Raw genomic sequence first — 25,991 nt, 5'->3', positions numbered from 1 at the left:
AAAAAAAATGTCGCTTACGTTGTTTTGGCGGTTAGGGCTCGATAAAGGCTTTTTTTCTGCCACTAGAATTATGAACTTCTTTCAACCAGAAAATAAAGTTTTAATTGACAAAATTTTTTTTTTGCATCGAGCGTTTTTCGACATGCCTTAAATTACTTTATCAGATATGTGCACACTAAAGTATTATTAAATGCATATGAATTTAATTACTGTCTGTCGTTTTGTTACTTATGAAATAATTTTCACTTTAATTAAAAAAGTACGTTCCAAACCCATTTACTTATTATTTATTATATGGTAGGAGAGCTTCTCAAACCATATTGATGCAATTTTTTCATGTTAAGTCAAATATCTAAATCCCGGGACTGATACCAGCATCCCGGGATTGAACCAACGACATCCCGAAAATCCCGGGATCGCAAAAATCGAAAAACTTAACATCTTTAGTATGTATATAGTAAATTGATTTTAATGCCATGTCTTCATCGGGTAGAAGTTGTCTCAATGAGCCAAATGCAAAATACATGCTACATTTGTGGTGAATACACAACTTAAAGGATCCGAAAACCTCTAAGAAATTTTATAAAAAATTTTATTTTTCGTACTCCAAATCCAAAATTTTTGATGAATACAATCCATGGATACACCAAACTGTTTGTAAACTGTGCTGTGAACACTTGAGACGGTGCACAGTAGTCTGGCAGGCAATGTTTTACGCGAAAAAGGCATATTTTAAAGCTTGATAAATTAAATGGAATAGAGCCACTCTTATTCAGAAATGTCCAGCGAACTAAAAACTGAATGGTATTTTTCATATCTGCTGAGCAAGCCGTTCAGTTCATTTAATTCATCGAATTTGATCGTCGCATATTCTAAGAGCTATGAGTTGATAGCTTTTTTCAATCTTTGTGTGGAAGCTTCAAATTGTAATAGTAATTACTGATTTGGTGTTACTTCTTAAATACGGAGAGTTATGATTTATTTAATATTACAGAATACGAATTTGTTGCCAAATTATGTATACCTTAATAACACGGATTATTTTTCAAGAAATATTTTTTTTAAGGTATAACTAATTAATAGGGCCGAGTAGGATCTTCATTCCTTTACTACAAAGTAGTGAAAGGGGTCCTTTAAGCATCTACTTGCGCCAAAAAGGGTGGCGCCTATTTTTATATTGCTAGACCAACTTCCGAAGCTGTTCCAAATAACATAAAGTGTATTATAATAATAAATATTAATATAATTAAGTCTATATTTAGCGTTATATGATTTATAAGATGTGTCTTAACAAAGCTGAAGTCAAATTTCGAAGATCCAATAACGAACGCAATATGGCGTCCAAGAATTAAAAAAAATTAATGAATTTTCATGAAATTTGGTATTTAGAGCTTCTTAAGTTCGCTAATTACAAATTTCAAGCTAGTTATTGAAAATTCAAAATGAAAGATCCAATATGGCGTCCGAAATTTCCAACAATCCAAACCTGAATAACTTTATTTAAAAATGAAAAACTGAAGTTTTGGTAATGACGGATTTCGTATAAAATTAAAAAAAAATCTTAAAAAAACTGTTGAACCTAGATCAAATTGTTTGGGATGAACATATAGCCGACGGCCCCAACTATTCCTAATTTTTAAATATAACTTCATATTTTGATCATAAATTCATTTTAGATATGATCTTTCGTATATAATAAATAAAATTTTGCTAAACAAATATATTGTGTTACTCAACTTAAAATTACAGTTGATTTCAAAGTTGTCAACGGATGACTATGATACAGAACTCGAAATCAGTGAGCCTTAAAACAAAGTACGTTTAATTCTTGGGAAATTGTCTTTATTTCTAGAGAAGTTGACTCCCCCTTCGACAATTGTAAACTCATCAGTAGCATGTTAAAAAATATTTGCTTATTTTTCGAAAACTTAACAGTTTATTTGACAGCTGTCAACTCTAAAAGTGTTAATTTGACACAAAATTTGTGATCAGGATGTCTAACCACATAATCAGTGGCATTTTTATAAATATCGTCTGATTTGAAGAAAAATTAGCTGTCGACTGTCAAACTGTTAATGTGACATACAATTCGTGACTGACGTGCCTAAAAACGTAATAAGTAGTATCTTTAAAAAGATTTTTTTTATTTTAGAGAAATTAGCAGTTGATTTGACAGCTGTCAACTGTCAAACTAAAAATTTATGGCATATTTGGATTCAGAATTTTTATTATAATCGTAACATCCCTTCTAATTATTTGCGTAAAACATATCTTCTCCGACTACTGTGCGGTATCTCAAATAACAGAAAAATCACTTTGATGACTGTTTTTTCTGCTGTTCCAATGTTCGTTCTGTGCAATGGGGTCTACAGAGACGTATTTCCAAATGGCAGTTACAGTTTGCACGGCTATACCCAATCCCGACTCTGGCGAACGCCAGAAAGAAATGGAGGTTGAAGGGCCCACTGAAGTCTGCAGCGTCTGAAGATTTGGCCCGCTATATAAACATGTATTTGGTTTAGAAACCACCGCTCCCAGCAATGGGTTGTGCGGTGGGTTTGGGACCCGCTACGCCAAACCTCCAAAATCGCTTAGGTGGTTACAGCGCCAAATAAGGAGCATGTACGTTCAAAAATTACACAGGCCGATAAAATAGACCGATCTCCTTACCCAGAAACCAGACTACACTTTCCCGAAGGTTTTCGGTGCGCTGAATTCAAATCTGGCCACAGAATTGCTCTATCACATCAGGATTTTGAGATATTCTAACCTATAAATGCAAAAAATGCCGTTTTTGCCATTTTTGAAGTTGTGTATGCAAGCCAGAGTAATTTTTCTCAAAAAAAAAACGAAAAGGGTGTTAAAGTACAAGTATTTCTCTTTGAAATGGCGTTGAGTTTGCTCCAAGATCTTTTCGCTTCACTGGGATATTTCGATTTTAAATTTACGGATTTTGCAAAACAAAAACTGCTGCGGATAGTACACATGGCCACTATGTTACTTACATGATTTTCAAGATATAGAAAAATTGGATTGGAAAAACGGCATTTAGTGCATTTATAGGTTAGAATATCTCAAAATCCTGAAATCTGTGAGCTTAAAATTGTAATATCTCAGCGAAGCAAAAAGATATTTGGGCAAACTCTACGCCATTTCAAAGAGAAAGACTTGTTTTTTAACACCTTTTATGTATTTTCTTTGAGAAACACTACTCTGGCTTGCATACACAACTTCAAAAATGGGCAAAAACGGCATTTTTTGCACTTATAGGTTAGAATATCTCAAAATCCTTCGGGAAAGCATAGTCTGGTTTCTGGGTAAAAATATTGTCGGCCTGTGTTATCTAGCCACACTTAAACCCAAAAACATGGAAAACTTAAACAGTTTTATATAAGTTTTGAAAATTTAAAAACAAGTTTGATGGTTTTTCCCAATTGTAGAGAATACCACTAACTAATACTAATATAGAACGACCCTAACATTTTCGAATTCTTAATTAGCGATTAAAAAGCTAACCTCGGTCCTTTAATTAACTTCATACTTTGTAGTGCTTTCAGTTTACATTTACATTGACTACTAACTTTTTTAGTTAGTAGGTTTATTGCTCATATTTGCATCCACTGGTAAAAGCGCATTACAACTGTCTGAACATACATACGCATGTGTATTTTAGGGTGGTCTAATAAAAGTAAAGTCGGAGTTTTAATGCTCTCACCTCCTAGGATGGTTATATATCGAAAAAATATACCCCTGGTTATTTATTTAAAATTAAAGTCGCTTTTTATGCTCTTACCCTCTAGGATTGTTCTACACCGAAAAAATATACCCTAATTTTTATTTTGTTTTTCAAATCAAAAACTATTTAGAGGCCGCTCAAAGCGCTTAAAGTTTTTCATGTATTTTATTTGGGAAAAAATACCTTTTCGTAGAAATGGTATAGAATTCTTGAAAATCAATATTTTTAGATCGGTAAGCTCTGGTTCTCTTCAGGAGACTTCCAGTAATAATACCCATTTATTTATCTAACCATTTTTTATTGCATTTCCTGAAAAAATGGTGAAATAAACAATTGGGTGTGGGGAATCTTCTGAAAAAACACAGAGTTTTCCGATTGAAAAATTTTGATTTTGAATAATTCTATACCATTTCTACGAAAAGTTGTTTTTTCCCATATAAAATTCATAGAAAACTTTTAACGCTTTGAGGGACCTCTAAATATTTTTTGATCTGAAAAAAAAAAAAAAAAATTGGGGTATATTTTTTCGGTATAGAACAATCCTAGAGGGTAAGAGCATAAGCACATATATATGTAGTAAGAATTTATACTTATAACTATAACTATGTATGTACGTACATTGTCATTAAAAGTTACAATAGTTGCAGGTAGAATGTTGATATATGCATGTACGTTAAAAACGTTTCAATGCATTCGTTATACGTAGTTATTTAAAAGTAAATTTGTAAGGATTTTCAATTTAGAATCGAAAGCACAGGTAACAGATTTGCATTATAGTTCAACACTTAGCTAAAATTTACCTACTATATATTAGTAGTCGGTGAGATTTCATACTAAATATTACAAACATGAATACAATATAAAACTTATATTCTCAAAACATCCAGTGATGCTTTCAAACGGTAGGTTCTTCATATTTTTTACTGTTTGTAATTTTTACTTAAACATATCCATGTACGTTGACAACTTGACTTTTTGAAGTAGCCATTATTTCGAGATCCTTACAGGACATGTAAATTCTCACAGCTTTTTGATTTGGAAATATCGCTGAGACATATTTTTTGCAGTATTTCCTTAGCCAAATGTAGAGATATGTGTGTACGGGAAGTTTTCAGTTTCGTTGAGGTAACTTTCTTTTCACGTAATTCCTTTAAACGCATCTGCAATAAAATTTTTTTTTTTTAATTTTTTAATAAATAAATTGCATTAGCATATATTTGTATAATTGGTGTGCCTAGTTTGCATAACTCATTAAAAACAAATGCGCTCGATTAGCTCTATAACAACATCCCATGTTTTAGGACGATAACTTAATCAAATGGTTTTTAGAATGTACGGTTTAATGTTTATATGTATAAGTATGTGTAATGGTGTTTCAGCAAATCCAGCTCGCTGAATTTAAAACCTATAAACATTAATACAAATAAATAAAACACACACGCAGCTAAGGGAAAAAGCCTTAGCTCAAAAAACCCTTTTTATTCTTTCACAAATCTAGCTCACCGCGTACACGACCAATACTCACTAGCAAACAATACATAATAATTTTTTTTACATTTGTGCGCGAAACAAAAGGAAACCCATTAACCGAAGTTTGTTTTACTAATATCGTGAACATTTGAGTATGTTATGAATAAAAAGGTTATGTCGCTACGAATTTTACAAACTGGTATACTGTATTTCGAAAGTAATGGAACAGTTTATAACGTACTTACAATGAAACCCGTCAGAACCCGAATCTGTAAGGGACGGAACTTGTAATAACCGCAAAAATTAAATTTTTGGGGTTTCTACTTGGATGTAACTAGTACCGAAAGAATGTAAAAATACCTGATAACTACAGCGGTTACAATGATTCAAGAAAATATTATGTTTACGCTCATTAAACGCGCTTTGAAAACTAAAATATAGATATGTATATCTCAAATATGCATTATATGTCTACAGCGTCTCGGAAATACAGTGCACTAGCTAAGCTTTCCGATTCTAGGAATTGCCATAAAAACCGAATTATTTAAATAGCTATAATAAAAAAATTCCTCTATCAAACCCCTTATGGTGCAGTGATTTTCATGCTATTACTACAGAACAAATCGACACCTGAGTCTAAGATCGACCTATCTCGGCAGCCAGTTCGAAAACGCCCTATCTTAGAAAACTTTTCAAGAACGCCATATTTTAGAATTTCGTTGAAGAACGCTCTATCTCAGAATTTGATTGAAGAACGCCATATCTCAGAATTCGTTTCAAAAACGCCCTATCTCAGCACATTTTCAATGTATTTTCATTTGTGATAGGCCGTTTTTGAACCGAATTCTGAGATAGGTTGTTCTTCAAGAAAATTTTCGGATAGGGTGTTTTTCAATAAAATTCAGAAATAGGGAGTTCCTGAAAAGTTTTCTGAAATAGGGTGTTTTCGGTCTGGCATCCGAGATAGGTCGATCTTCCACTCAGGTGTCGAAATGCACTTTAAGTGAAACCTTAGCCGTTATTTGTGCAACAACCAAAATTTTTGGATGATAATGGGCAAGTCGAAGTTCGAATTCGTAGAATTAGATCAGTTTCGAAATTAAAATGTTTCGAAAGCGGTTACACTTTACGATGGTGGAGCTTGCCCTCCCCCGCTTTCGCTCGGCCAAAAACGTAGAAGATTTTAAAATTTTTATTTTTTAACATATATATGGACATACATATGTATGTGTTTAAGTGACTTGCGCTCACTTAAAGTATTTCCATGACTTGCGTTCATAACGACTTGCGTTCGCTTGAAATTTCTTGCATAACTTGCGTTCATGCATCCCTGTTCTAATTTTACACTACAAGCAAGAAGTTCGACAAGTGCACGGGAATTGCTCCCCAGGATTGCTCATCGGCACACTGGGCCACTTCCAGTGTGTCCTATAAATGCAACCGCCGCTTTGTCATCTTTCTCTTTTTTTCATTGACGTCCAGCAGGATTGCAATATCCGCTTATCAGGACCTCTACGCATCGTACTATTAATTCGCATTATTATTTTAGTAATTTGCGTTCTTGTACTTTTCATTTTCATAAACTCATTCGCTTCACGAATTTTCTATCATTGTTAAATATTAATTCGTTTATTCAATCTGTTATTTAAAATCAATCATACTTTCCCTTTATTATCATTAACATTTTCTATATACATATTATTGTTACTCAAATTCACAATCAGACATTAGAGTCCTGCCATACATGCATAAGAATTCAATCATAATAATAACAATAATAATAATAGATTGGCGCTTACACATATGTTAGTGTTTGGCCGAGCTTCTCCTCCGACTTGTGGCGTACATCTTGATATTGTCACACAAAGCGGAGGGACCTACAGTTTTACGCCGACTCCGAACAGATATACACTCGGAGGTTTGCCATTGCCTGCCGACGGACGACCGCTGTTAAGAAAAAACCTTTTTTCTATATTTTTTGCGATGTTGCTTTGACAAGGGTTTGAACCCGGGTGCTGCGGAGTGGAAGCGCGCACTGCTTACCACTACACCACCGCGGATGTAAGCATTCAATCATACTTTCATAATTTTCTTGAATTGTAAATTTACTTATTGTTTATAAACGCTATTGAGCCATTCTTTTAAGTCGGACGGATTTCGTAAAAAAAAAATTATGTCATGTCTCCCTATTACGTGCTTGCGACCAAAATGGGGAGTAATTTTTCGGTAACCGTTACTTTCCAGCGGCATTCCCATAAGCGAACCGGCAACGTTCCATTGACGTTATGGTTACGTAGTACCGTAGTACCACCACATCCAAATACTGTCCAGTGACGATTTTGTAGTTTGTGTCTGCACTCTAAATCCACATGCTAATATTGCGGAAGAACAGTCGCTTTATTTTAAAAGTCTTAGGGAAAATTTAGACGAAGGAGAAGTGATCGTACAGTGTGATTTTGCAGAAAATTATATAAAGTTTTGTTGTCTAAAATGCCACCCAAGCTTTCCATATTTATACCCGAGCGCACTTGTTCAAAAGGATATATTAATTTTGTTCACATAACGGTTGTTTGTAACAGCCAAAACGAATCGAGACAGATATAGACAAATGAATACATAAATGCTCAGAATGAATAGAGAAATCGATTAAGCCATGTCTGTCTGTCCGTCCGTCCGAGTACACGATAACTCGAGAAAAAATTTAGATATCTCAACGAAATTTGGTATGTAGGTTTCTGTTAATGCAAGGTGAAATCGGACTGTAACCACGCCCACTTCCCATATAACGGTAATTTCCAGAAATACGAAAACTGCGATATTTTAGTAGCTACTGAAGATAATTCACTCAAAATTGATATTTACAACAATTTTCCGACGAAAAATAAGAATATTATAAATTTTTGGAAAATGGGCGTAGCCACGCCCACTTATGGTTACATGTGTATATCTTGGTAACCGTTGCACCAATTTCTGCCAAACTTAGCACAGTTGTTGGCCCTGGTACAGCATACTAAATGGCCGAAAATTTTAAAAATCGGACAATAACCACGCCCACATCCCATATAACGGTAATTTTCGGAAATACGAAAACTGCGATATTTTAGTAACCACCGACGATTATTCACTCAAAATTGATATTTACAACAATTTTTAGACGAAAAATAAGAACATTATAAATTTTTGGAAAATGGGCGTAGCCACGCCCACTTATGGTTACATGTGTATATCTTGGTAACCGCTGCACCAATTTCTTCCAAACTTAGCACGGTTGTTGGCCTTGGTACAGCATACTAAATGCCCGAAAATTTAAAAAATCGGACAATAACCACGCCCACATCCCATATAACGGTAATTTAGAGAAATACAAAATCTTCGATAAATCAGTAAATATTGAAGCTAATTTATTCAAAATTGATGCTCGCAACAATTCTTTACCAAGAAATACGTTTATGGTAAAGTTTTGGAAAATGGGAGTGGCACCGCCCACTTATGATCACATATATGTACATCGGTAACCGTTCTATCAATTTGTACCAAACTCGGTATTTTTATTGTGCTTGCCATATAAAAGCAAAACGTTGAAAATTATTGAAATCGGACTAAAATTACGGCCGCTTTTCATACAACGGTAAATTTCAGAAATGCTTGAAACTGCAATATTTCGAAATTTAAGGACGCTAATTTTCTCAAAATTGATACACTAGCGGTAGGTTTCGGAAAGATGAAAAACATATATTTAATACTTGCGCCGGGTATTTAATGTTCGGCTCCACCCGAACTTAGACTTTCTTACTTGTTTTAATTATTTTTCAATACGAAAAAACATAATTTTAATTTTTACTATTATTTGGAAGCCCACAAATCGAAAAGTAAAAATCATATAAAGAAAAAAAATTTTCCAACATATATCGTGTATATAAATTTAAAAATCACCGCAATTTAAAATTTTTAGAGTTTTGAATTTCTTGAAGTTTCCCATTTTAAATAACTTGAGTGGAATTCCAAAACTTTCAAAACTTTGTGAATTTGAGAAATTTTAATAAATCACAATAATTAAATATAATGATGAATACTAAATTTCTAAAAATTCTTTATTTCTAATATTTTTTCTAAGTAAAAGTTTCGAATATATAAAATTGATCAAACGAAATTAAAAGTTTTCGAATGTTGAAAATATTTTCATATTTCGTCGTTTTTGAAAGTTTAAAAAATTTTCGTAATTCTTGAAGATTCAAATAACATTTGGACGTTGATGTTTTCAAAATTTTCAAAAAATTTAAAATTATCAAACTTTGTTATATCAATACAAAATTTTGGAAAAGTGGGAAAATTTTGTAATTTTTCAGAAATGTTAATGGCTGCATTTATTTATACATTCCGGATAATCCCATTTCACAGCCGGAATAAACAGAATGCGTTTGAAATATACGTCAACATATCATCAGGAACGTTCTAAAGAATAAATAAACAAAAAAGTTTATTCCAAACGTTCAGAATGAATAAAGAAATGCAGCCAATATCTTTTAGAATTTTAGGAATTTTCTGTTTTTTACACACAAGTACCATGAACATAAGAATTTTTCGACAATTTGTGATGTTTCACATTTTTACATTTTAGGATAAATAAGTCTCAAAATTTTGGAAATTTTGGAAATTATCCTAAAAATAAGAAATCGCAAGAAATTTAATAATATTAATTTTCGTTGTTTTCTGAACCTGTGAAAATAATAATAATTCGAAAATATAACAAAAAAAGTAAAAATTGAAAATCAAGTACATAATTTCAAAATTTTGAAAATTCAGTGCAAGGTGTATTAAACAAGGTGGTGTTGGGGCGGCAGCTGAGTTTTTCGCCGTGGAGGCCATTACGTCAAAATGATGTGTTTGTTGTAACTCATACCAATGACAGTATGGACATCAGCGTATAATTTGTTAGTGTAATTTTTTACTTATATACGGCCAACACCACCTTGTTAAATACGCCTTGATTCAGTGAATTCGAAAAACTGATAGGCCTACTTAAATAACATAATACTTCGAGCTTAGCACACAGCTAAAATTTCAAACTCAAGCGAAATTTGACACACTTTTTCCATGAATTAAAATATTCAAAAGCATCCATTCATTAGGTTTGTTCCCCAAGCTTCTCGAAGTCACTTCGAGTTACATATACGCGCTCCGCAAGTAAGTTTTCGAGTTTCTTTGATATACGCTCACAGTTTGAATTTGTTCGAGTTTTTCTACAAGTAGCTTGTGGGACCAACCTATTATATATTCTTGTAATGATATTTCACGAAATTCATTTGAATATTATGAAAATACATGTTACACAGTATTGGGGGGGCGGGCGTATTTTTTTCAACGTAGTACTGAATGACAAAAGTGTATTCAACCAAAATTTACAATTAAAGTGATTGCGAATGTTAATGTTACATCCACTGAGTGGGTCCCACACTCTTTTTATGATATTACCGTTTTGTTCTCTGTTAGAAAGTTTCTGAGACTTTAGTTCCAAAATGGTTCTTCGAGAGAGAGTTCCTTGGAATTTTGTTCCCGTTTTTAACTTTGACAGAACGTTCCGGAGACTTTTGTTCGCATTTGGTTCCCTTAGAAATGCTCCCTAAAGTATTGTTCGCACAAGGTTTTGTTCTTATATAGTTCCCGTTGATAACGTTATCGAGAGTTTTGTTCTCACTTTCGTTCTTGTGAAAACCTTCTCGAAGGTTTTTTTCTCATTTCGGTTTGGATTTTTAAGCATTCTTGGGAACAAAACTACGAGAACCAAATTATGTTTCGATCATACCTTTTGTTTTCGGTCGTTGACATTTTTCGCTTATCAAAACACCCGCTGAAATAAGAAATTGCTGGTAAATGTACGCTGGCGAACTATCTTTTATTAAAAGGTGCTGCCAGGCTGTGTCAAATGCGCATGCAAAGTGACAATACGCGATAAAACAATAATGTAAGAAAAACAAAGGCTATCAAAAACTATCGATAGTATTGAAAACTATTGATGGTGGTACGATAGTCCAAAACTATCGATAGTTTCAGACCACTAATTCAAATTGAATAGGAGGAAAAAACAGCTATCATTTTATTTCATTCGAATCGAATCGAGTTTCGTCCGATAACGGATGCCGTGATTCGGGCCCAGTTTAGGTTTTTTGTTGAATATTTTCTTCATGCGAAATACATTTTTGTTGTTTTTTTATAAAAATACAATTGATCCCAAAGTGATTCATATCAGGTGATAGCAGAAGTCCAAAAACAAATATTACACTAAAAAATTTTACGCACAATGCGAGTAATAATTACAGCAAATACATCATTTTGACAATAAGACCCACGGAGGCGAACATCCAGCTGCTCTGGTAACATCACCTTTTATGAATTCGCCATTTTTTTTCCAATTTGAGTAAAAACTATCTGATATTGTTTCTTTTAAAAAATTTACCAACTCCTACCATTTTTTGTATATATAATCTACCAACATCAATTTTTTCGAAGTCCGTGCACTGGTGCACGTTCTTGGGTATCTGCGCTCTAACCCGTGTCGTCATATCAGTTTACTTTTAACTAGGGTTGCCAGATTTTGAAACGGAGAAAGTAGTACATTTATATTTCCGATAGAAAAAAAGCAGTTGAAGACCTAAAAAAGGAGTACAATTTTTTTTAAATTTTTTGTGCAATTTATTGTAACAAATTACCATTAATTAGGTACAAATAAACAAAGATATTTTAGAAATCTTTTTCAAAGCAACAATAAATGTGAAAAATAAATAACTATATGGGTTGGCTTTCCAATACGGACGGTTGTTCACGAGATGGTGATCGAAGGGGGAGTGGACGTGGCACCTTTTCCGACCTTTTTGGAGGGCATGAGCCGCCATTGACAAACATGTTACTCCCGACCACCTAGGGCCCCTCGGGACCCCTTAGAAAAATTGACAAAAGTCACAATTTTCAATTGCGTCCACAGTATTTTTGCGTAGAATTCGGTTCTCAATGACCGCCCTTATAGGAAAGTTTCCCCAACTAAAAAACTAAAAACTACAAAAGAATTCCATCTTCCTGAATGTATGACCATTTTTTTAATTTAAGCCTTATAATTAATTTAATATTTTTCTGATTTTTAGTACAGCGCGAAAAATAATAACTGTCGCACAGGTTTTTTGTAAAATAAAAGGGTTCTTTATAGATTTTGTGTTTTTGTTTGTTAACTTTGTAAATATTTTACTTTAATTTTATTAATTGGTTTTAAAATTTTAATCCTGATTTGCATTTGCCAGCCTTGGGCGATAAGTACATGCGGCACGGACCTCTTTTCAGGTGTATTTTTTCTTAGATTTTGTATAAAAAAAAGAAAAAAAACCTGTATAGGGTTGGTCGAATTAATGCCCTCCTAGTCATCAGTTTCGAGTCTTTTCGATTGCTAAGTATGAGGCTTTATGTTGGACAAAAGACGGAGTATAAAGGACCCAAATGGGGGAAATTAGCCTATGGTTACCGAAGATATGTAATAAAGTAACCGACGAAGACTTGCGCTTTGCTCCCAAAGTGTTTACCGCCGGTAAACCCTAATGAAGGTTAAAATTTAAAAACAAATTAATAAAATTGAAGTAAAATCTGTGGATAATTAACAATAAACTACTTTTTCGCAAAATCTATAAAGGCCCCTTTAATTTAAAAAAAAAAAAACTGTGCAACAGATATTATTTTACACCCTGTATATGATAAAATATTAATAGCTGGAAAAAGGAGTACAAAAGAAGTACAAAGCTAATAAAGGAGTACATTTCCAGATATTTTTTTTGGGAGTACATTGCAATAAAAAGGACTACGTTTACTCCCAAAAGCAGTACGTCGGCAACCCAAGTTAACGACAAAAACTGATTTGGTGCTAACGAATGTTGTTAGCGAAGCGTTTACTGAATAGCTAAATTGGTAAAATTGTCGTTTAGCTGACTTAACAATAACAATATATAATAATAGATTGGCGCTTACACCTTGGAGGAGAAGCTCGGCTTAACAATAACAAGAGTTGTTAAAATCGCGTAGTGATATAAAGGGTAATATATGTATGTATGTACTATGTGGATATATGAATAACGACCGCTTAAAATCGATCTAAAATTTGTACTTTCTCTGTAAAAATTTTAGGTCTATGTTATGTAGTTTGACCATTGTCAATTAAATCTAATGCTTTGTATTGCATGCGCTCTACGTTTTTCGTTTTCAATCTCATAAATGGTTATAATGATTTTGCTAAAATTTCAAAATCAAAAGTTATCAAACCAAATTCTATGGGACTGAGAAATATTATTTTCAAATTTTTAGTCCATTTATAAAAGCGTGATATATTAAAAAGTTATTTTTTTATTTTATTTATTTCTTTTGTTTTTCATGCATAAATAACCAAATCCGCTTCATTGCTCATGTTTCGTCGCCAAAGTTCAAGTGCGATCTGATTTGTGCGACGTTAGTGGCGAAATGCTGCGCGAACAAATCAGACGGATTGGTTCGCTGTTAGTACCCACTAGAGATGGGCAAGGGCCTAAATTTTCAGGCCCGGCCCGGCACGAGTTCAAAATCAACTTTCAAAAACACGCACAAGCCCGCACGTTAAGAATTTTAGTGGGGCCCGGCCCGGCCCGGCCCGGCACGACGGGACACGCCCCAGCCCGGAAATAAAGAGCCAACTTTCATTGTATGTATCTATACACATGTACATATTTTTAATTTTGTGTTTATGTCCATATGTATATTTACTTAAGCGAATCAATATTTTACATCAAAGATTTTTATAATATATTTTCTGGGAAGTAGAAAAAGTTGAAGGTATTTTATGTACAGATATGTATGTAGACAAAACTACTTAGTATCATATATTTTCTATAGGTTTCCAAATATTTATTTTTTTGCTTTTCTCTTATCAAAAGAGTTTTAAATATGTACTATTTTTTTTTTTGTATAAAAACAAAATTTTTAGTATTAGCAACGGGCTTTTTCGTGCCTTTTCGTGCTTTTATGAAATTTTACTGAACGCCCAGGCCCGCACGAGTTCGTGCTGACAGCAAATATTCCGGCCCGTACCCGCGGGCTTACGCAGGGGCCCGTCGGGCCCCTGCCAAGCCCGGCCCGTGCCCATCTCTAGTACCCACGGTTAGGGTTCAATCGATACAAGTAAACACAAGTAAATACTCAATACTTTTCTACTGATACCAAGTATTTTTTTACTCGATACCTTTTTGTTCGGTATCGAGTAAGTATCGAAATAAAGGTACTTGGTATCGAAAGAGTAATTTCTACTACTTTTATCATTGCAACAGCAAATCAACAAAGGACGCCCATTATTAGAGTTTTCGCGAAAAGTGCGGTCATGTAGTAGAGAAAGTAGAAATAGCTTGTCTGGAAAGCATTTAGAAAAGTTGTTGTTTGTTGGCAGTGTGCACCAAAAGCTATTTTTTCAAAAATATTTTGTGAATAATACACTTATATGAAGTCATATATGTAATTATAACTAATATTGTTCCTCAGCAATGTACCAAAAGAAACAATACAATTTTTTTTTCATAAATAGTTTGTAAATGATGCAGTGCGCTGTATACTTATAGTGGTGACCTTATGGGTAAGTGTCGGATTTTAATTTTTATTTTCAAATTAATTTTAGTTACTTTTTTATAAAAAATATAGTTCATTATATGACAAAAACCATGTAAATCCAAGTTTCAAATTTTGTACAAAAATTAAAAGAAAATCAAAGTTTCACCAAAATTAAACACTTTTTATTCGGAATAAAAAGTGTGGAATTATGATGAAAACGTACTAGCGCAAAAGAGAAGGCACAAGTTGTCCCTTCTTATTATTTACGTTCTTTGATGAAACTTTGTTGATTTGCTTTAATTTTAAACTTGGATTAACAAGGTTTTTGTTATGGAATGATCTATATTGTTTATAAAAAAAGTGAATAAAACTAATTTGAAAATAAAAAGAAAAATATAAATCCGAAACTTATCCATATTGGGTGACCTATACACTCATATGAATTAAAAAAATTATAACCAATACTGTTCCTTGGTAATGTGCCACAAATATAAATTAATAATTATTTTGTATTCTTACTAAGTAACTTAAATATATACGTTTTCTATACCTGCAACTTTATTGGCTTTTTATTTGATTTGGACATACAATGTTTTAAACCTTGATAAGACGTAATCATACGGCCTTTTACAACAAAAAAGGGAAGTATCTCTCGAAAGAGAAGATGAAAACAATTCATGTAAGTACTCGATACTTTGCCGATACTGAGTAGGTATCGATACTTTCAGTCTTTTGAGTACAAGTACTCATTAGAGTGATACCTTAGTGAGGGAGAGAGAATACAGAAGGTGGCGCCGATGACAACACCGCTAATCGGCTCTCAGTGAATTTGACAGAATCGGCTGTTTTGCTGACGTCACAGTCGAGATGACAGCAGTAGTGATGTGCTGAGTCAATACTTTTAAGTATCTAATATTCTCGATACTCGGTACTGAAACATTTAGGTTTCAAATAAAAGCGCACATAGGCCAAAAATATGGCAAAAACAGTTCAGGGGAGACTCGCCTATCAAAACCCGAATGTAGGAGCCAATAGAGCTTTTAATACTGATTCAAATGAAAGATGTATATATGTCGGTTCGAGGCCATATACAGAGAAACTCTTACTTGTTTGAAGCATTTTTGTACCAGCTGAATCGGACGATATCATTTTTGTAGGCCTGGGGGCAGATTCTGTAACCAGTTAGCGACAATTTTCGAATCGGTCTCGGTTTTGTTGAAGTATGATATTAAATATTTTTACGTCAACAAGCGCGATATCGATCCGAAACTTGTCGCTAACTGGTTACAGAGTCTCCCCCCTGAAAGACTGCTTCATCCGTCAAAGCATTTTTCTTGAACCTTGGATCGACTAAGGTTAAAACTAATAAACTAATATTTCTCTGTTGCGATATCATATAAATTAGTAATGAACGTTTTTTCTAAACTTGAAATGCATATAATGGCGAAGGTATAATGTAAAGAATGGGTATCGGGTACCGATAAGGAAGTTTTGGGTACCGAAATCTTTTTTAAGTATTTGGTACCGACAATTCAGCACATCACTAGAGTTTTATTTCTTGCTATCAGTAGTCAACTCTACGATGACGTCATGCCAAAATTACTCTCACAAATTCTGGTGCAATCGGCGCAATCTTGTATTCTATCATTCTTGGTTAGCGCCTAGTTTAATAGAGATACCGAGAACTGTCAAATCGAATTATGAATGTTCGCGTATGGATGGTAATTCGAGATAGTAACAGGTCAACCATATATTCACGCACGCCGGCAGTTTACTGTCAAAAATTTCTTATGCTCATACAACTTGTATGGGACCAACCGAAATTGAACGGCGTGTGTAAAAGCTAACTCAAATTCCAAGATTTGTGTTGCGTGACATTTACATTTGACGTTTGTGCTCATCTAACATTTTGGCGCGACTATGAATTCAAATTTTGCTCAACAAACTTCTGCAAATATGACAGAAACTAAATTCTGAGAAATCACGCACGCAAATTGATTTCGGTTAATCAAATGTGAAAAACTTGCGTGTGTGCGTAGAAAAACTTACGCCGGTAACCGTACAAAGATATAAGTCCTTAACTTAAAAAGAATAAAATAGAAGAAGTGTACCAATTCAAGTGAAGCAGGGTTCAATTTTGACCAATTGTACTGGGTATAACTGAAAACTTTTAACTTATACCTGTACACATTTATAAATTTTGTATACCTCGATATACACGTACTTACCTGCTTTAGTATTCCCACCAACAATTCATCAACATTGTGTTGGATGCCACTGGATGTTTCTATAAACTTTGCGTCGTGTGAAGCAGCTAAAGCCTTTCCTTCTGTATATTTGAGCGATATATAAAAAATGTAGAGTACAAATTAGGTATGTACATATGTTCCCATCTATTATTAGATATACATATGTATGTACTTATATTCATATACATACATATGTACACACATACATTTCTGTGAGAGTATAACAACTAATAGCTCAGTTATGCATATTGTGCAACGCGCTGCATATAATGTCATTTTTATTATTTTACCTCCCTTTTATTAGCTCGGGATGTAACTATGTAATATTGATGCGCCTAAAAGATGCAGCGATTTCTATTCCCAAGCTACATACTTTATGACAGTACGAATGGAAATATAATAGCGAGGTTTTAGTTTTTTAAACTATAATTTTATTACGTAGAAATCAAAAACCAGCAGACTTCTACACGGTTAAAAATTTCGGTTTTAATTTTAAACTTTTGACTTTTTGACTTATATGACAAACTAAATTTAATTTCAAATACAAACCTTCCAAGTTTAAAAAAAACAGAGCACATTTGTTGGGTTTAGAATTTAAACAGTTCGGTTTAAGTTTTAAGCCCAAACATTTTCTATATCGTTTCCTTCACGTTACACTTCACGGAAGCTTTTTCATAATTAAGAATAAAAAAAAAATCTTAAATTTCATGCTCCGTCTGATGGGGATTTAGAACCCGGACAGGCTTGGTAGCAACCAATTGTATCAAGCATCTTTGCACACTCGGCTACAGCCATGCATGTAAATGTGCTTTCTTAAGTTGAGTTCGAATCAACACCACATTTCGCTGTGTTGATGCCGTCAGTTCATAAGATTTGCTTTCTCTCTCTGAGAGACATAAAAAAAGGCATATTGAGGCAAACATTTTCTATTTCGGTTTAGATTTTAAACCAAATTGTCTATATATGAAACATAGAAACTAGAATTGATATGTTTTGTATTTGTCAATGTTAATGTGGCTTATTGACATTTTATTTTTTAATATTTTTGTTGAGCGTTGTACCACGATTGTTTATTAGGATTTGTACCACGATTGTTTATTAGGAAAAATTGAAAAAGCAACAAAGTCTAAACGGTAGAAGTTATAGCAGCTATTTCGGATATCACCACATCTCCTCATCAGACTTCTTTTTTCTAGACTTCAGCAGGGATCGAACCTGCGTAATCGATGTTCAAAGTCAGAAGCGTTAACCACTGAGCTATGTACACCCCGTAAACTCTTGTTGCTAATTCATTTTCCTTTTTCAACCAACTACTATCAAGTGCAGCTGATTTGCCACTATTTAAACTCGACAGCGGATTTGTTGTTTTCAATTCTATACATCCATTTGCTTATTTGCTTTATTGTATACATAGTTTCAGGCAGGAAAATGAATTAGCAGCAAGAGTTTACGGAATGTACATAGCTCAGTGGTTAACGCTTCTGACTTTGAACATCGATTACGCAGGTCCGATTCCTGCTGAAGTCTAGAAAAAAAGAAGTTTGATGAGGAGATGTGGTGATCTCCGAAATAGCTGCTATAACTTCTACCGCTTAGACTTTGTTGCTTTTTTAATTTTTCCTAATAAACAATCGTGGTACAAAGCTCATTCAAATAATTAAAAAAAAAAAAAAAAATTCAAATATTTTGGTTTGATTTTTAAACCCTGAACTTTTTGGTTTTAATTTTAAAACGCTCATAGCAAAACATCATTTTCTCGGCAGCCTGGACTAAAATTTAAACAAGAATATATTAAAAATTGCTTAAAACTATTGACTGATTAAAAAGTAGACTATAAAAGATTAAAAAATGCTGTGCTTTAGGTAACCGCTTACTCGCAAAGCTCATTTAACAGATTTCTTATGTGACAACTCTCACGCAATGCAAAGTATGCATAACTGAGGTTTAAGTCTTACCGCCGCACTCAGAGTCGTTTAATGATTACTTAAGGTGTCCCTCAGTAACGATTTGAAAAAATTCCCTCTCAGAGTCAGTTAATGATTCGTTACCGGCATTTAATGAACATTAAATTAAGTAAACAAAAACCTTTACTTAACTTTTTAACGAATGATTTTGAAAATTTTTCCTTGTTTTCAATAAATTGCAATTTCGATAACGTTGCTGCAACAGTGGCAATTGCCTAGTGAGCAGAGCACTTTCGTGCCATTCAAGAGATCCGAGTTCAATCCTCGGCAACGAATTGTTTTTAATACAATTTTTTTTTTTAGTTTTATTGCTTAAAAAATTCATATTTTTATAAGCTTTTATTTAACTTGGTCATCCCGCGCAAATCGTGGAAATTTCCAATCGATTTTAAACTAACTTCCCGACAAGTTAGAGACTTGAAATTTTCAGCATAGTTCCAATCACGATGACAATGCAATTTAAAATATAAATGAATTCCCTATATGGTCCAGGGGTCTTGATTCAAAGTCGGTCAAAAATTAGTAAAATTTATGGCTAACAGAGCGTAATTTGCCAAAGAACGTAAAACCAGAGCAAAGCTATTTATGGCAAATTCTAGATATCAACCTAGTCTAGATATGAACCTCGTTGTAGGCATCATATCAAGGAGATACAATTAGAAGACTCGAGAAGTTTCCCCGCCAGAAGAACTTTAATATTGCGCCTAAATATATGCCATGCTACAGCGGAAGTGGACGATACGCCATTTCTTTAAATGAAATTAACTGCTGGTATATGTATGTATGTACATATGTATGTTTATACCAAACGTAAGCAAACAACATTTTGCTTGCATAGTCTTCTGTTCTCTCTCATTGCAAGTTGAATTATTTTAATATCTATTGCAAAATTTTGTACATAAAATAAAATAAAACTATTTAATATACAACGCTTTTATAAATGGACTAAAAATTAGAAAATAAAGTAATGTAAAAAAAATATTTTTTTAAAAATAAGCTTTTATTTAACATGTTTAATCAAAGGAATAAAATAAAGTAGTGAAACAAAAGATTTTTTAGCAAGAAAATTTTGTCAAAACTGCACTAAAATAAATAAAATAAAATAAGTTAAGGTCTCGTTAAAGGTGCTAAAAGCCATTTAGTGAAAGGAGTTATTCATTTCTAATGAAAATTACTAACAATTTGTACTAATTTACTTCGTTTTTAAAAAAGCTTGTCGGCGAATTCAGCGTACATGCATAATTGGTTAGGTATGTATGTATTTATATGTATGTATGCAGATATTTAAATGCCGGTTTGCTATTCGCGCGACAAGCTTTTTTAAAAACGAAGTATATTTCATTTTTTCATTTCGTTTAGTTTTTAGAAAACTTATTGCTAAGTAATAAATAAAGTAACACTATTAGCACATCTAACAATTAGTTATTCGAAATACAGAAAAGGGCTTTCACGATAATTTCCGAAATATAAAGCCTTTTGTCTCTCGAAAGACTGAGGTGAGTTGAAAGACAGATGACAGAATTGGCCTGTTATTGGCCTTGTTTGTCTTTTAGCGAATAATTTAATTAAATTAAAAAAAAAAAATTCTTTTTATAGCAATAAAATCTATACACCAAAAGAAAATTAAATCAAAAAAGCTAAAAATTCAACACAGATAGTTTATAAAATTAAACAAGAAAAATAAATAAATAAAAAAAGGAAAAAGAAAATTTTCCTGCCCTAGGACTCGAACTCGGATCTCTCGAATGGCACGCCACTTCTCTGCTCACTCAGCCATTGCGTCTGTTGAGTCGGTGCGCGCAAAATGATATAAATAATTATTTTTATTACCTCCCTTTTATTAGCTCGGGATGTAACTATGTAATATTGGTGCGCCTAAAAGATGCAGCGATTTCTATTCTCAAGTTACATACCTGATGACCAGGGAATGGATTTTTAGGACCTAAAAACCTATAAAAAAGTCAAATAAAATAACGAAATAGGCTGAAAAAGGCAAAATAAGATAGCGAAAAAGTCAGGAAAAGGCACTAGGTATTGCAAAAAAAAGCAAAATAAGGCACTAAAAAAAGACAGAAAATACGAAGAACAATCAAAAAATACATTTATTTTAGAAATCTTTATATTACAAGTAAAAAGAGAAAAACTATGAACTAGTTTCATATATGAAAAATTTGTACTTTGATTCTTTGACTATTTTATCCTTTCGAGTTTCTTTAATCTGTATAGTTGTAGTAACATTGAACCACAGTATGCATTTTGTAGTTTTTTGGCAGCATTTTCATTCGATTTTGGCAAAAGGTCCCAGCGCTTCTATAAACCGCATGGGCATGTGTATATTTTTTAATCTAAAAAAAAAATTGTAAATGCTATAATCACTTTTTTAAAGGTAGAAAAGACAAAAAAGGCAAATATCTTAAAAAAGGCAAAAAAAGGCAAATATCTTAAAAAAGGCAAAAATGGGCAACATCAAATGTGTATATATAGAATCAGGGAAAGCTAAATCGTGGACATTCTTAATCGAATATACTCTATCTCTTTAGCAGAAAAAAAGGCAACTTCCATAAAATCCGTTCCCTGCTGATGACAGTACGAATGGAAATTATAATGACGAGGTTTTAGTTTTTTAAACTATAATTTTTATTAAATTTTATTTTAAACTGAACGAAAAAAGTGAGTGATGCCACAAAAATGAAGGGCCGCAACTGGGGCCATACTTAAATTTTTTATTTCATAATTTTTAACTCTGAGAGGAAACATTAATTAACAGATTTAACGATCATTAGTTAAGTGCCCGTTAGAGCTAATCTAAGGAACGTTTCTGAGTGCGGCTGTCAGTCTAAAAAATGTGAGTAAAGTATTTACTCTATTTATGTGTTTCTATGATTAATAAAAAAAAAAGTATGATTCTTTACTAAAATTGTATTTAAAGTCGACGGCAGAGGTTATTCTTTAAAGCAGTGATTCCCAAACTGCTCCACGGGAGACTCAAATGGGGTCTACGTTGGCGTGAATAAAATATGGGGGTCCACCAGTTGTAAGTGGGGGGCACGAAAATGTATCTGGTTTCGATAGTAAAGAACCAAAATGCTTGCTTGATAGCCTACTTAATTAACTTTAATTTTTTTGAGTGTTGTATAGTGAGTGCTCTTGACGTACTGGTGAACTTACCGTGACTTTGTGGCATCATAAAGGCCACCTGCAGATTAAGAAGAAACGGATGTTGGTATAACACTGAGTGAGGCGATGCGGAAATTGCCGGCGGCAGATATTTGAGCACTTGTGTCTTTTCAACGGTACAGGATAGTACGCCACCATTACCATTGTTCAAGAGATTCTAGAGAGAGAGAGTTCCCTGAGGGGGAATGCTGGGTTAATATCAGCACTGAGCCCGCACTAGTACATTTTCGAATCTTCACTGATGGCTCCAAAACTGACTCTGGGTCAGGATCTGGGGTATTTTTCGAAGTTAATGGGGGCAAGTTTCCCTTTTTCTCTTGGAGAATATGCTTCGGTCTTCCACGCTGAGGTATTTGCATTGCCCAAAGCCATAGACTACACAGTGGAAAATAGGTGGAGGGGAAGGAGTTTACGTATTTACAGGTACTGCCAAGCTGCAGTTAAGGCATTGGCCAGCCCTCTATCTAAGTACTTCCAAACTAGTTCGGCAATGCAAGTCTTGACTAAATTATGTTGGTAAAGACTACGACCTCGCTTTACCCAGGTACTACCGAGACCTGGAAATGAGACCCTTTGACCACAGTTAGCCTAGACCAGGCATTCCTCGATCCGCAACCAGTTATAGCACTACCCACTTCAACCCTCGAAGCCACCATCAGCAACTGGATGGATACTTTGCTCAGCGATTACTCGATGGCTAGTGGATGCAGGTGGGCAAAACGCATGATGCCTTCAATCTCAGAAGGTCTATCTAGTTTTTTCCTCTTACTGAGAAGACGGGACTGCTGACTGGTTACTTCACGTGGCACAAACACCTGACTGTGATAGTCTAAATGACAACTCCATCAGCCCATCCTGCTTTGAAGAGGATGAGACGGTGGAACACTTCTTGTGCTTCTTGCTTGCTTGTTTGTATATCATCGATTTATCTAGATTCGATCTTTTATTTTTTGTCATTTTCTGAATTTGCAGTTTGGCGTAAAAAGCTTTGCAGTTTTGTTGTTTCAAGTTTTGTGTTTTGAAAATGCGAGTTACGAATATTTTTCGCATCACTTTAAAACTCGGAGCGATAAAAATAAAAATGATGTCATCAACACGAATAAACTATTTGACAAATAAATCACATACAAATTCATGAGTGAGCTGAACATGTGAGGAGTTTATTTAGTGCTCTTTAGAAATATAACTTCTCAGAGCAAAATAGTTCTTTCATGTTTTTACGAGCTCTGTTTTTTAAAACTTTCAAGTGTGTAATCACATTATTTCAATAAATAGAACACAAGAAAATATCTTATTTTTATTTTTGCCCCTCCGAATTTAGTTTTGGAACTCGCACGCGATGCAAAATTGCACCGTTAGATTTAATCTTCAAATTTTTTTATGAGCTTTGAGAATATCTTAGAAATAGGGTTGCCAGATTTTTTATGCGCGAAATCAGTACGTTAGACATGTTCATGCTAAAAAAATCAGTACTTTTCAGTACATTTTTCTTCAAAGCCAAATTATGAATGTAAGTATCAGATAATACTCATATACACAGTATTTTATATTTACGACATTTTTGAATAGCAATAATGAGATCATTTCTATCGTCAGTGTTTAAATAGTCAAAAAATTCAATGTATATTTTTCACTTTAAAATTACTTTTAATATGGAAAAGTACCACCTTTTAAGCACTTCATCTATAATTCCTCATAGCTTAAATTAATTTTACCAACTACGCAAAAACTTTGAAAGGCTAAGAATTCGCTAAAAAGATTATCTAACTCTATATCTTGTATGCAAAACTCTTTTACAATGTGAGTAAATTGTGAAAAAAGAATTGTAAGTTATAGGCAAAAGCAATTCGAATATTCAAATTTGTTTTTATTAAACTGAAAGTTATTTTCGAGATAACTAGCAGCACCCGACAAAAAAACGTCAGCCTTCTTTTTAAATAATTAAACCTCCAACATATCGAGGGCTTATATTCAATACCCCTTATCTGCATTTTTCACTAAAATGAGATTCTAATACAAAATTCCACCAAAGACTTAACTGTCTTCGGTGATGTTAATGCTGACCTTGTATCACGCTTGACAGAAGAATATACTTTTAAATTGCAAAGTCATAATTAAAACCAGCGGTGACAAATAAGACCCAGATGGGTTCTAACATCACAAAGTTGTTTCCCATAAAACGATTGATATTTTTTTTATATTAATTTCTTGGGCATATGAAATATTATCTGAAACATGTGAACTATAATTAAATTATCTTCTTACTTTTTACAGTACAGTTTAAGGAAGTTACAACGTTATGCAAAAACCTTAAGAAAATCCTAAAGTTTTTGGTTTGAATTGAAAATTCAGTACAAATGAGTACAAATTTTGAAAAATCAGGACATTAGCGTACTGATTGAAGAAATGAATAAAATCAGTACAAGAGTTGAAAAATCAGTACTGTACTGATAAAATCAGTACGTCTGGCAACCGTAATTAGAAATGAGCATCAGGGGGTCCACCGAAACCAGTAAAGTTTTGAAAGGGGTCTACGAGAAAAATACGTTTGGGAACCTCTGCTTTAAAGCATGCAACATGCACGGTGGATCAGAACCAAGTTCAACCGAAAGTTCTTGGCACTTGTGAATTTCCTTTCTATTATGTTTTATAAGGAATTTAAGAGAAATTTGTATATTTACTTTTTCTGCCAAAAACACTCATAGGTATTCGAGATGCAGCATTTAAACCGAAATATTAAATCGAAGATCGATTAATCGAGCCCTTCCGATTCGATTTTTTAGATAAATGTGAGTATGTTGCCAATACATTTGTTTTGGTTCTGGTGTTGCATTATTTTGAAGTAATTTCTGATATTATAAGCAATGAAGTTTTTTTGACACAATCCGTGAAGCTGATGATGATGTGGCTGTATGAAATGCTCAAAATTTGAAACATTTTAATCATAAAAGAACAAATTTCTCTTGACTGTGATGTAACTTGGGAAAATGTTTGGCGCCTTTAACATGCAATTGAAAGCTTGCCTTAACCACCATTAGAAAATTTCCACATATCCTACAATGCGTTTCATGATCACATTTGCCATTTTGTATATGCACAACCGGAGGATAATTTAGGTAGGTTTTCTTCAGTGAATGCCTCTGGAAAGGGGTTGTAAGTACATGTTTATTTAATTTAGCATTATAAATGAAATTTAGTGAGCATCTTTAGACTCGATGAACCATATTAAATGTAAATTCATTAAAGAAGTATGCCTTTTATGAATTAAAAGAACAGCTTTAAAAGAACTTCTCCAAAAGACCATCTGAAATACGCCTCTTCTGGAAGCTTTTCTTTGGGTTGCGGAAGCACTTCAATTTGTGTTACCCCTCACAAAAAAGAAAGAGGAAAATAATTACTTTCAGAGAGGCCTTCTGGAAGAGATTTTAGCTCCTGAAATTATCTGCTGGGTAGTATGTACCTATGATCCCTTAACCGTGGACCTGTTCAGATACATTAACTTTTTTTTTGGGGGGTTCCCCTGAAGATGAAAAGTTTTTAGGTGGACACCAGGACACCAGAACTATTTTCTAAAATCAGGACAAATCCTGGAAAACCAGGACGTCTGGCAGCCCTAGGCTAGTACAAAAAATGAATGGGGCTTTAGATATATTATATCTAGCTGTAATTAAGAGTATTTGCGCTGGTTTGTTTAACAAACAAGTAAGAAAGTCTAAGTTCGGGCGGAGCCGAACATTAAATACATGGCGCAAGTATTAAATATATGTTTTCCACCTTTCCGAAAGCTACCGC

At 33.6% G+C, this 25,991-nt stretch overlaps 1 protein-coding gene across 8 annotated transcripts in view; it reads right to left on the bottom strand.

Moving 5' to 3' along the window:
• Positions 1-4,576: 4,576 nt before the first annotated feature.
• Positions 4,577-25,991, bottom strand: part of LOC118742273 — a gene marked incomplete at its 5' end in the record, with an annotated part of 156,526 nt that continues 135,111 nt past the window's right edge. For 4 of the 8 annotated variants that reach the window (XM_036474217.1, XM_036474218.1, XM_036474219.1 and 1 more), the window contains 2 exon segments: positions 4,577-4,896; positions 17,038-17,138. In XM_036474217.1, the coding sequence (XP_036330110.1) occupies positions 4,738-4,896; positions 17,038-17,138 (260 nt within the window). In that variant the 3' untranslated portion in view covers positions 4,577-4,737. 8 annotated transcript variants of the gene reach the window in all.

Source organism: Rhagoletis pomonella, unplaced genomic scaffold (genome assembly GCF_013731165.1).
Source record: "Rhagoletis pomonella isolate Grant_MI unplaced genomic scaffold, Rhpom_1.0 Rhpom_scaffold_00007, whole genome shotgun sequence".
In the NCBI taxonomy this organism is placed as follows: Eukaryota; Metazoa; Arthropoda; class Insecta; order Diptera; family Tephritidae; genus Rhagoletis; species Rhagoletis pomonella.
Note: the sequence above shows the minus strand (reverse complement) of the source record. Positions and strands in the feature narration are given on the sequence as shown.